Here is a 12,823-nt window from a genome sequence, read left to right on the forward strand (position 1 = left end):
AATTTACTAATACTAATAATAGATGTATATAATTCGTCAAATTAAAAAAAGAATGATCGTGACGCTACATTGTTATCACCCCGGTCAATGGATCAGTGTGCAATCGAATTTCATTCTCAGCTCCATGGGGAGTATACAACTTTGGGGAAAACCCACAGGCTGCGGTAGATTGTATTATGTGTCTTTGTGGTGAGGAAACGCCCTAGGTATCGACTTCATTATGTTGTGCGAGATGTCTTGTATATTGATAAATATTATAACCCCTAAATTGATGAAGAGTGTTTGTCTTATACGCATGTGGATCAGATTAACTTAAAATATAACTACGGATAACAATGCATGATGTCGACTGTTTACACACTATAATAGCATGTAAATATTTGATACTAGTATCAGTTTCCATTTAGCCCAGACAACAAATTACAATATCGTATTCTGATCAACGAATCTCACTTTACTTGCGATTCATTTATTCATTGTCCGTGAATTCGATTGGCACCGCGCTGTCCCCACGAGCTCCATATAGTTGTGTCTGCAAAAAACACGTGGGAATAAAAATAGGATTTAGAGATTATGTTCCGAAAAACACAGCAAATGGTAGTGAAAACCATGCAAGCCTTTAATTCATACGCAGATATGTTTCAGATGTCGCGTATACTTCTAACTCTTAAAGTGATCGCTTGATATATTAGATTCTATGTAGAGCTCGATACTTGAACAAAATATAATTCTGAAAATTAGAGGAAGTAAACTGAATTAGAGTGTTGCATTAACAAATATGTTATTTGTTTTTTTTAAAAACATCATCTATTTTTCCTTTTTTATTTCTTTTTCTTCTTTTCTCTTTTTTTTTGGGGGGGGGGGGGGGGGGGGGGGGCGTTAAATGGCTGGAATTACGTTTCTTCAAATACGTCACGACACAGATTAGATGGGGATGACAGAGAAAATGCTGGCGATGCTATTTTACAGAGCGATAACAAAATGTCCATCTGACATTTTTTTCCTTTTCAATTTATGTTTTACGCGGCATATTATCATCCAAAGCTATTGCAGAAGGGTCGCAGCGAGAATAAATTCACCGCTCGCCAGACATTGAGTCGATATATCATACAAAGCAGTCAGTGGACGCATAGCAGCGACGACGGAGGGCAGCTGCGTGCCGTGTTTTGATTGGTTGCTTGATATATGACGTGTAGAGAACCTGCAAGATGGCGGACACCGGCATGGCTGTGAAAACAGACATTCGTTCTGCCATGTGGAACCCCGGTGGCTGGAAAAGTCTCCTCACTTTCTTCATCCTTGCACTTGCCTGGCTTGGTGGTTTTAGCTCTAGACTGTTCGCTGTCATTCGATTTGAGAGCATTATCCACGAATTCGACCCCTGGTGAGTTTCGCGAGGAAGCGTGCGATCTCTTCTATTCACAGTTCTGTTTGTGATGCACAATTTGTAAACACTTCCGTCTTTGTGTTTCATGTTTTTGCGTGCTCGCGAATGCAGCAGTTGTATTTTTAAATGGAGAATGATTTCAGGCAATAAGCAGTTGCATTAGTTCATGTGTTCAGATCTGACTGGGTTAAAAAAAAGTTAATCCTAGAGAATGTCTGTACCTCTTGCCAAAAATGCGAGGAAGTGGATAATGGAAATTTGGTCCTATAAGTGCAATGCTCACATTACAGAACCACTGACAGAATTAGTTGAAGTCCAAGTAAAGATGACGAATGTAGCATAAAGTATGACGCTATGCCACAAAACATCCCCTTCCCCCTAACATTTGGCATGTACAATGTTGATAATGGGAAGTCCATTATCATTGAGATAGTGTAAGCAATTATTAATATATAACACACACACACACACACACACACACACACACACACACTTGTGCATCGTTTAATATAAGCTTTTCTGTATTCATTACTTGGGTCTTCAACACTTGTCCTCCTGGGAGGGTATGTAAGTCCGGTATCATTCAAAGTATCTTTTCATTTCTCTGTGATTTTAATCGTAGTATTTTTGTTGATTTTAACTGTTTGGCTAATCTTTCTGATCATCGCCCGTAGCCAGGGGAATGGTGTAAATCCTGCTGGGGTACCATTTTGGTAGCAGAAGTACTGTAAGTCCCCATGGTCCCTAGTATGGTGGCCTAACTTTTGTTGCTGACGATCTACAGCCTGTTTTTATAATGTGTCGTATGTTATAATCTGATCATTTTATTGTTCTAAAAATAGTTTTACAATCATGATCTGTGATATATTGCTAGTTGTTGTACTGTCCTTTGACAACACGTTTTTATATATAATATAAATGCTTAACTTGTTCAAGTCACGATATGGCTGAAATAGTGCCAATGTGACTTTAAATATTAACTCACTCACTCGCTCACACGCTTGGGTCTACAAATCGACCTGTTAGAAAAGCCTGCTGATAGGATTTACACCACACTTCCTGATTTCCAGTTTAATGCAAATCCTGTATTATAATGTGTTAACATATTTTAACCTATCTCTACTTTATCATGTTTATCCACTTTCTAACCACTTTGTTGGAAAAATGTATGCTTAATTCATGTGGATTTGATAGACAATAGAAAAATGATAACATTATCAGCTAAAACATGTGAACTGATAAGAACTAGAAACAAATGAAGGGATGCGGTAACCATGGTAACTAAGAATAAGATGTCATAGTACTGCAGAGATATAGGAAGATAAAATACTCATCCATGTTCATGTTCTCTGATCAACAATACGATACAGAATTCAATGTGCTTCAGATAATGAATGAGCCTTATCACATGGTCAGACTCAACTACCCTGTAGATATCGTTATATCAAGGATTTAGAGGTAGATTCCAAACACTATGTATGGATTAAGTTGTGTAATATAACAACAATGAAATAATCTAGGATCTATGGGAATTGCCTTTGTTTGACACCAGCATATGCGAGAAATGCATTTGTTTTGTATCAATATCACAGGCTGTGCCAAAATCTTTAGAGCCTACTCTAAATTTAACTATATAAAACATGCACCAGTGCAACCCAAACACCAGTGCAAAAAATTTCAGATTTGTGTCGGACCCTTACTTTTCGCTGAAGAAATGGACTTTATTATTATTATTACAGTGTATTACATCACTATTCCCCGTGTTATGGCAAATGATCATGATGTAACTGTCATCATGGAGTTTGGCAAGGTTGACGGAATGCCCATTTATAATTTCCAAATAAGTTGCTGATTTGCTAATCGAATACGCAGGGTTACTTCACAATATTTTGATGATACGCACAAGTTATTTTTGTAGCGTATCTGTAATGTTTGTTGCGTATTTGATACGCTTTGATTTTATTTTACTGCATATTTCTGCATTTCTGATGCGTATCTTACGCAGATACGCAGCTTATCTGGAGCTCTGGTGGTACTAACATTCTGGTAGTGGTAAGTTTAGACTGTCGCTATCTTGATGCAGGCTCTAATCAAGCGTAGATTTCATTGGCTGTAGACAATAGACTGCAGTCACATGGGCCACTTCTCAGGCCAAGGATCTGAGTATCTTGAATCTTCAACAATTGTACCATATTTCTGGAATAAATGCCTGGCCTCTATAAAACACTAGGGTATCGGTTATCTGAAAACAATAAACACTGGTTCTCAGTTAATAAATATATACAGTAAACTATGGTTATAATGAACTCAAAAGGACCACTAATTTTAGTTCATTATATCTGTCGTTGTTATACGCATTTTGACGGTCAGACATCTTGGAGCATTTTGGGTGGGCGGGGAAGTTGCCGACCAGTAGCAGGATTTTTCTCTTCTGTCACTTCATGGACTTGTCTAATTCCATAGCCTAATCACTGTGTTACTATTGTTAATTTAGGGTGTAATTTGAGAACAAGGTGTCAGTGCTTAAGAGTAACTCAACTGCCTTCAGTTGTTTACTGCCGCTTTGAACAGCAGCTCTTGGCTGTGGGTGCTTGATAGGCAGATTGGTTACGTGAGGAGCTCAGCTCAGGGGTTAACAGTTCGTTATACATTTAAACATTATCGTTGACAGAGTACAAACGGTACAACAGGGTGAGTTTGCTATATCTGTTATTTTGTTATAAGTGTGTTCGTGATATCCATCAATTTTGTATGATAGAATATACAGCAAATGGCCGGAACCAAAGAACAGTTTGTTATATCCGTCATTTTCGTTATAAGCCTGTTCGTTTTAAACGCAGTTTACTGTATATGTATGGGCGCTTAATGGAGGCAATACGGTATCTTCTTTAAGGGGCTAAAACAAGGACTGGTCGGCTCGGAGTCAGTACACTGTGTCTGAGTGGGGTATTCATGTTAAACTGAGGCAAGGTATCTCAGTGAGCTAGCACTATAAATCGGCATCAGTCCGGACTAGTACAAGTAGCCACATACATACACACATGTGCATGCACATCTCTATATAAGTGCAATAATCTTGGACGCAACGTAAAACCCCATTTCACCTCACCAAATGAATGTAACTCATCCTTTGGTCTGATATGATATTTATAATAAATATATTAATGAGTATTTATTATGCTTAAGATTCCTTACACCACTGCTCAAAGTTCTATGTCATTATTATGACCATTTCCTTCGCTAAGTAATGAGGTATGAGTTACTTTTCATGTTTATTGTGAAGTCGTTGTTGTTGGGTAGACCATACAGAAATAAGCGGAAGATGTTTTCAAAGCATTTACAAATGATCTTGAGTGATATGCTGGAAACGAGAGTAGCCTCCCTTGGATCCATTTGACACTCAAATAAGTCTCATAGCCATTTTGTCACCCAGTGCAGTCCTGTGTCAAGAACGGGGGCACAGGTGGCCCAGTCGTCTAAGGCATCGCAATTCGTCGCGCAGAGTTGCGTTCCTTGGACACGCCAGAAACCTATGATTGTGGGTTCAAATCCCGGTTCGTCCCGATTATGTTTCTAGGTTTGTCAGCACCATACCCGTGCTCGTGGGTTTCACAGAAGTGGTAAACTTCTGAGAACTGCATCACTTCGGGCTTTCCTCCCACATTTACCCATTTCTAATGCTGCAAATCACAATATCCCATTATAGTCTTGAAATAGCACTACAAAGACGAACGACATGACATAGACTCTGTGAATCCGTGTCACTTGCTAACGTGTCACATTACACTGTACACGTGGCTCAGTCTTTTATGATACCTGGACTGACTGCTGGCATACATTATGCAACAATCTACTGCAGTTACATGTTGTAGCATGAGTGACTGCAGGTGAACGCTTGTAAGATTTGCTTGGGTTGTGACAAATACAGACCTCAAAATACTCACTTTTAATGAAGTGCAACAGCGCTAACTTTACGTTTTAATGCTTTTGTTCCTTGGCCATTGTATTGAACATCATACTGGCGACATGATGATGTAGGAAAATTCTATTACTATTATTACTTTTTTTCATAATACTTGAACTTGAAGTGGCTGTTTTTGTTGACTCAACCCACCAGCCAAACACTTACATTACCAAACACTCACTCACCAACCAATCAACAACTCACTAACTCAACCATCCAGTCAACCACCCACTCTCCATAGACTCATGGGACCGCCTCCGTGGTCTTGTGGTAGAGCGTCCGCCCGGAGAGCGGAAGGCCCAGGGTTCGATCCCGGGCCGCGTCATACAAAAAGACGTTAAAAGATTGTACTTATTGTTACCCTGTCTGGCTCTCGGCATTAAGGGGCTAAAACAAGGACTGGTCGGCTCGGAGTCAGTATACTGTGTCTGAGTGGGGTATTCATGTTAAACTGCGACATGGTATCTCAGTGTGCTAGCACTATAAATCGGCATCAGTCCGGATTAGTACAAGCAGCCACACACACACATACACGTCGCTATATAAGTGCAATAATCTTGGACGCGACGTTAAACCCAATTTCACCTCACCTCACCATAGACTCATGCCCGAGTCCACGAACAGCGCACATGCACATGGAAACACACAGACACAGATTTCTAGGTATGTGCATTCTAATAAAGAAGATATCCTCTCTCACCATGCTGCTTCTGACGACCCTGAGAGCAACATCGGCAGTGACGACTCCATATGTCAGCGCGATCTGACACCTGTGAGAGGTCGGACATACCAGCGCAGTTTGGAGACTTAAATATTCCACCCTGAGAGACAGGGAGAGAAACTTGTTTCCAACTTTGTATTAATCAGCATTTATGACACTCACATGCACTCACTCAACCCCTCATTCACTCACTCAACCATGCACTCATTCATTCAATCAACCAGTCAATCCTATGCTCACTCAACCAGTCAACCAAATAGTTTGGACACTTACATATTCCATCCTGAGACAAAAATGGGGAGAAGCTTTGCTTGTTTCCAACTTTGTATTAATCAGCATTTATGACTCACTCAAACATGCACTCACTCAACCACTCATTCACTCACTCAACCATGCCCTCATTCATTCAATAAACCAGTCAATCCTATGCTCACTCAACCAGTCAACCAAATAGTTTGGACACTTACATATTCCATCCTGAGATAAAAAAAGGAGAGAAGCTTTGTTTCAACATGTATAATCAACATTTATTGACCATGGGTGGTACGAAAGGCTTGTTTCCCTTATGGTACGGGTTTGCAGGAGGCCTTGAGCCTTAAATATCATCTGACTGACGCCAATCAATTAGCATCCAACATTATTCCAGCTTGGTTCATATTTGCATGCTGGCAAACTGTGAGCTGTTCAGAATGAGGCGGTGTGGCGGTGTATTCTGTTGAAAGTATCATAGTTAACACAGTTAATTGCTGGAAAAGCAGGCTTTGAATAACTGAACAATGTCATGTCAAGTCTAAACATGTAATGCGTCCATTGGTTATCGGCCAAAATTGATGGTGTTATTAAAAAAGAATTGCAGTCCTCTCTAACTGATGGCTTCTGTATTTAAAATGAATAGATGGGTCATGCTTCCATCATATTCATGGCTGTAGATTAACTTATAGTCCATGAAATCTTTTGTTACAAAATACTTTTCTTTCCTCCAAAAATTAAACCATTAATTTCCCTGATGCTGATTTGATATGTGGAATAAAGCTGGCTGGACTTACTTTTAGATATATATATATAGATTGGTTGTGTTTTAACGTACATATATTCCACAGTCATGGTCCAGGCCTATCTTGATTCATCTTCCCGAGGCAAGGCAGTTAACTGTAAAGGTCTCGAACGTAGCTCCACCAGTGGCTATTACGAGTTATGTCCCTTCTCTGTCCCTCCTATTGACCAATCAGATTCCACTTCTCATATCACTTGCATTTGCTTCAAAGAAAATGGTGGCGCCCAGTCAAGATGATCTGATCGATGATGAAGATATATAGTGTGTTAAAACTGGTCTTACTTCGCGAAGTGCGTGAAATCATGTGAGCACCTTCATTAAAAACATGAAATACTGGGATATTGCGGAGTGTGGTGTTTAACAACAAACTATAATGCAATACATGTTACAGTACTTGCTAAATAGATCAATAATCGGAATTATCGAAATATTAATGATTATCGATGTGAAAATTGTGTCATATCTAATATCTAATAATATCTAAATATATATAATATATCTTACACATGTTAAACATGTTAAATGTCCACAAGTTAATTCATGCATATATGTGTCACCAACCACCCGTGATGTGAAGTATGTTGTATTGTCACTGAGATTTTTGCATATTTGCTCAAAGTTACTTTTCCAATAATAATATTTTTTTCCGATACTTGATCGATATTTCGTTAACGATTATCCAAATCTAAGATCTGTATGGATAGAAAGACCTAGTAACACGTTAAGATTATTAACTCATTTTGTTTCTGTATAATAAATATATATATATATATATATATATAGAATAAAAGTTGTATAATATGAACTATTTGCGAGCATAATACCATTATTCCGTGTAATAATATACAGAAACACATGAGAGTAAAAGTTTCATTATCATAAATGTCATTCTTGAAGTAATAAATGTTTAACATGTTTGGGATGGAATTTCAGCCAATGATGTAGCAATAGAACCTGCGTTCGCATACAAAGTTAAAATGAACATGGTGAACTGCGCCATTTTATGCCATATGGCACCAAATGATTTGTAGCCATATTTGTCTTCAGAAACATACAAATCAGAAACCCCGATCTAAGCATTTTGGGAATGTAACTCCACAGTTAATTTATTTTCTTTTTTTTTAAATTTTAAGTATTTTTTAATTATTTCAGTTCATTGGGTGTTTATATTCATTACAATAGTTGTACATAAATCAGTATTACAGCAGGGGTTGAATTAACTGCTGACCTTTTTGGCCTGTGGCCAGTTAATTTTGCGAAGGTCTTGCTGAGTAGGTGGCCCGTCTGGCTGGTCAAAATTTCACTTCTCCGTGTATATTTATTTTTTTTAAAATTGGATGCAACTTGTGAATCATGTAATTTTGATGAGAATATATTTAGGGGGTGGCTTTGTGGTTAAGTCAAAGAAAGATAAGATTCTTTTAAAGTTCCAAATGGTATGACCGACTCTGTAGTCAAGTGGAAGAGCGTCCGCTCGGAGAGCGGAAGGTCCAGGGTTCAATCCCTGGCCTCATCATACCAAAAACGTTGAAAGATGTAACTTGTTGTTCCCTGTCTGGTGCATGGCATTAAGGGGCTAAAACAAGGACTTGTCGGCTTGGAGTCAGTATACTGTGTCTGAGTGGGGTATTCATGTTAAACTGCGGCAGCCCGTCTCAGTGAGCTAGCACTATAAATCGGCATCAGTCTGGACTAGTACAAGTAGCCACATACGTGCATGTACCTCGCTATATAAGTGCAGTCATCTTGAATGCAACGTTAAGTCCCATTTCCCCACCTCTAAATGGTATTGTGTTGATCATGTTGGTGTCAGCTTTTGTTATGATAATGGTGTGGATGCCACTGATTTTTCCTTCATGATCATGATGATAGAGAAAACAGTTTGAGGCAGCAGCATCCATGAATCCGACATTTCTAAAGGTTTCCGTCTATTGTCCCTGGACAGTTGCCATAAAAGTCACAGGAATCACAAGAGACACAATCAGCACTCATTAACGATTCAACACTTTAACATGGTTATAGGTGTTGCCAGACACGTCTGGTGATAATTTGAAAACTGAGCCTCTTGGATAATTAATGTTCTTCAGTGGGTCATAAATATGGCAAATAGGCCATACAAGCTAATAGGGATGATTCCTGATAATGTGTTAATATTGTAGCCTTTTACCTTCAGTGTGTACTCCTCATATTTGTGGGTGCACGGGTGGCCCAGTCGTCTAAGGCACCGCTATTCGCTGTGCAGAGTTGTGTCCCTTGGGCACGCCAGAAACCTATGATTGTGGGTTCGAATCCCGGTTCGCCCCGATTATTTTTCTAGGTTTGTCAACACCATACCCCTGCACGTTGGTTTCACCAAAGTGGTAAACATCTGAGACCTGCATCACTATGGGCTTTCCTCCCACATTAAGCTGACACGGCACGATATAACTGGAATACTGTTAAAAGCGGCGCTAAACCCAACTCACTCATGCACTCCTCATATTTGTGTAATGTAACATGTTTATTAGAAGTGTTGGCGTTAAAACATCCTTAACGTGATGAAGGGGAAAGAAGTAGCTCCGAAACGCCTTAAGAAGAGTACAAGAAGTCGTTATCCATAAAACAAAGTGTCATTTATTCATGTTAAGATATCCATTGACCATTTTGATCTCAAGGACCAGGAATTTCAATTTTAAAAACATTTTTGACGTGAAAAAAAGGCTGGATCGAACACAACAGATTTGTACTCTACAACCCAGACGTTCATTATAACTGCCCCACACAAACCACAAGTGTCATGCAGAGAGAATCAAGGAATTGTATCGATTTACCGTTTTATTGCAGGTATTAGAAAAATACTCATGAATATTTCACATCCTTGATTTTATAAGCACCTTGACAGTAAAGAGCACTTTTCTCTGCTCAAAGTTGCGTTGACTGGAACGCGATTCTGTGATTAATAATTCATTGTGAGATTGGGTGATTTGCTAGAACTGTAACCGGTGTGTGACAGCATGTAGGTGTGAGGTGATGAATTGGTCCTGAGCGCCACAGTGTTTCCACAGGGAATCCCCCTGGGAGGGTACATAATTGCGGTAATAGCAGCATGAGCTGTAGAGGAAACACAGTGCAGTCATGTGTTATTGTTCTGTCCTAGAAGGTGAATCAATGGTATGCTCCAAGTGTAATTGGTAATTCTATATGATTGTCAATGTCCACATGACGATTTAAATTTGGCCAAAAGCTGATGGTGTTGGTGACGGTTGAAGGCATTTTGACGACGTTTAACAGTGGTTGATGTAATTTTGATGTGGTATTTTGGTTTGGATACTGAACATGCTGAAGTCATGTTAGTTTTGTGCTGTTTAATTTTCATACAGAAAGCACACACAAGTCAGGAGAGAGTTATGGCCCAATATACTACTCCATCTAAATCATGATGTTGGTAGCTGAGTGATACAGTCTCATATCTGTCTTGTCTATCTAGACACCCTGAGCAGGTTCAGTAGCATGAATTGCGAGTTACGTTGGTGAGTTATAACAAAATAATGCCATGAATTGTTGAATACTAAGCACGCTAAGGAGGTCAGAAACATCTGGGGAGCGGGATATTTCAAGTTGTTATTTTGGTTAGCTATTTAATTATGTTTTTTAACAAAACTATTTTGACACCAATATATATTTTTGACCAGTGTATTTTATTTACCTATATATGATTTATTGGCTTTTGTAAAACAAAAAAAATTAAATCTTTGAAAGGCATTTAGAAGTGATACACATAAGGAAGAGAATATATGGGTAAAGGGCAAATTGAAGCCAGCGAGGTGATTAGCACTGACTAGGATCACCCAGCGGGCTTCAGTTTGTGCTTTGCTATGTCCATTCTTTCACCTATCAGTGCTAATTACCCCCGGCCTCCTGTTTGCCCAGTGTCCATTACCTATTACTTATCTATGATAACTTAAGTGCTGGCTTCCATACTATCAGCACAAATTACTGTAAAGAGTTAGCTTCCCTTGTCTATTGCTAATCTCCTATCAGCGCCAATCATCTGTAGGCGTCCCTTGTCAGTTTCTACCCTTTGTTATCTAATAATTTTGTTGTCCTTACATGTACGAATATATGCTTTCTGCCTCATGGCATTCATTCACCTGATGAAGGAGTACATATATTCCGAAACGTTGTGTTCCTCATAATAAAGAAGTTGACATCCATATATTCTCTTCCTAAAAAGAATTAAAGATGCTTTGTTTGAAAAGTATGAATATTCTAATATTTAAAAAGTTGTTTGCAATTTTGATTTAAATTAATTGCAAAAATTTTTTTGGGTGGAACTTAACCTAAAGTCAAGCCTGAAATTAATATTTGTCCCTCACCCCTTCTTTTCAAACAAAATGAAAATTAAATATTTTATTCTCTCTCTACCAATTTTACGAAAATACTACTAAATTGAAGTTTAGAACCACCTAATTCTTTAATATTACTATAGTTAATCGACCCATGAAGATCCGGGGTAGGATAGCTAGGTCTTCAGCAACCCATGCTTGCTGTAACAGGCGACTATGCTTGTTGTAAGAGGCGACTAACAGGATCGTGTGGACAGGCTTGCTGACTTGGTTGATGCATGTCATTGATTCCAATTGCGTGGATCGATGTCTCATGATGTTAATCATGTGATTGTCTGGTCCAGACTCGATTATATACATTTATTTATTGCTGAGTGCGGCATTAAACAACAAACAAACCATAGTTAATCTGTTAGGTAGTCCTTTATTTCTTTTTTTTGTAGTTCCGTATTCGACGTAATAAGCATGATAAGCGCCCCGCTCTAATAAGTGCCCACGGCGATATTTGCTTATATATTGGCTAGTGAACAATCCCAGTTGGCACCCCTTCCGATGGATCAATGTACACAAGACTTATTTTTTCGGGTATAATACGCTACTCATATGTTATATGCACCCTTATTCATGGGCAATTAAATTCTGGAAAAATATATCTGCCGTAGATAAACATTTCAGGCTGTCAGCATAAACCACAAAATTAATCTTTCAACTCTGTTTTTTTTCACCAAAATAATATTCTAATAAGAGACCCCTATTTATAGTTTTGAGAGCACCCTGGGCGCTTATTACGTCGAATACGTTATATCTGTTATTGGCATGTTACATGAAACACCAGTAGTTGTCCTATTGCGGTCCCTGAGCCATCATCGCTGTTGGACCCATAGAGATCGTGCTTTGTAATATTCCACATTGTTCAGTGGATGGTATCTGACATTTATCATGTCTGGGGCAGGAATCATCTCAACGTTTAACGTGATTGTCTGCTGTCTGACTGGCTTGCAGCATCACAATATCACACATCAAGTGGACACACTGATTCATACTTGTCAAAAATCATTTCTTGGTGCAACAGTTTAACAGCTCTGTCAACATGAAAGATAAGAGGAGACAATGATCACCCTGTTAACATGATTCAATTTGATTCAGTCTGATTCAAGGATGTGGAATATCAGAATTAGCAGCTTGCCCCTGGAATATGAATTGCAAGTGATTCTGTGGTATTTGATTGGCTCACCAAGCAATTTCTTGTGTTTGTTTGTGTAAACATTTTTTATACCCCGACAAAATGTCGGACGTATATAGTTATACCAAGGTTCCGTCCGTCCCTCTGAAAACTTTGTCTGCGCGATTTCTCTTAAACTATTGAGTGGAT

The 12,823-nt window shown here is 38.8% G+C and overlaps 1 protein-coding gene across 1 annotated transcript in view; it reads left to right on the forward strand.

Moving 5' to 3' along the window:
* Positions 1-1,175: 1,175 nt before the first annotated feature.
* LOC124114645 (dolichyl-diphosphooligosaccharide--protein glycosyltransferase subunit STT3B-like) overlaps positions 1,176-12,823 on the forward strand; it is a 36,584-nt gene continuing 24,936 nt past the window's right edge. Inside the window, exon 1 of the mRNA XM_046475322.2 lies at positions 1,176-1,384. Within this exon, the coding sequence (XP_046331278.1) occupies positions 1,209-1,384 (176 nt within the window). The 5' untranslated portion in view covers positions 1,176-1,208. The remainder of the gene's footprint in view (positions 1,385-12,823) is intronic.

This window comes from Haliotis rufescens, unplaced genomic scaffold (assembly GCF_023055435.1).
Source record: "Haliotis rufescens isolate VD_foot unplaced genomic scaffold, xgHalRufe1.0.p SCAF_4, whole genome shotgun sequence".
NCBI classification, from domain to species: Eukaryota; Metazoa; Mollusca; class Gastropoda; order Lepetellida; family Haliotidae; genus Haliotis; species Haliotis rufescens.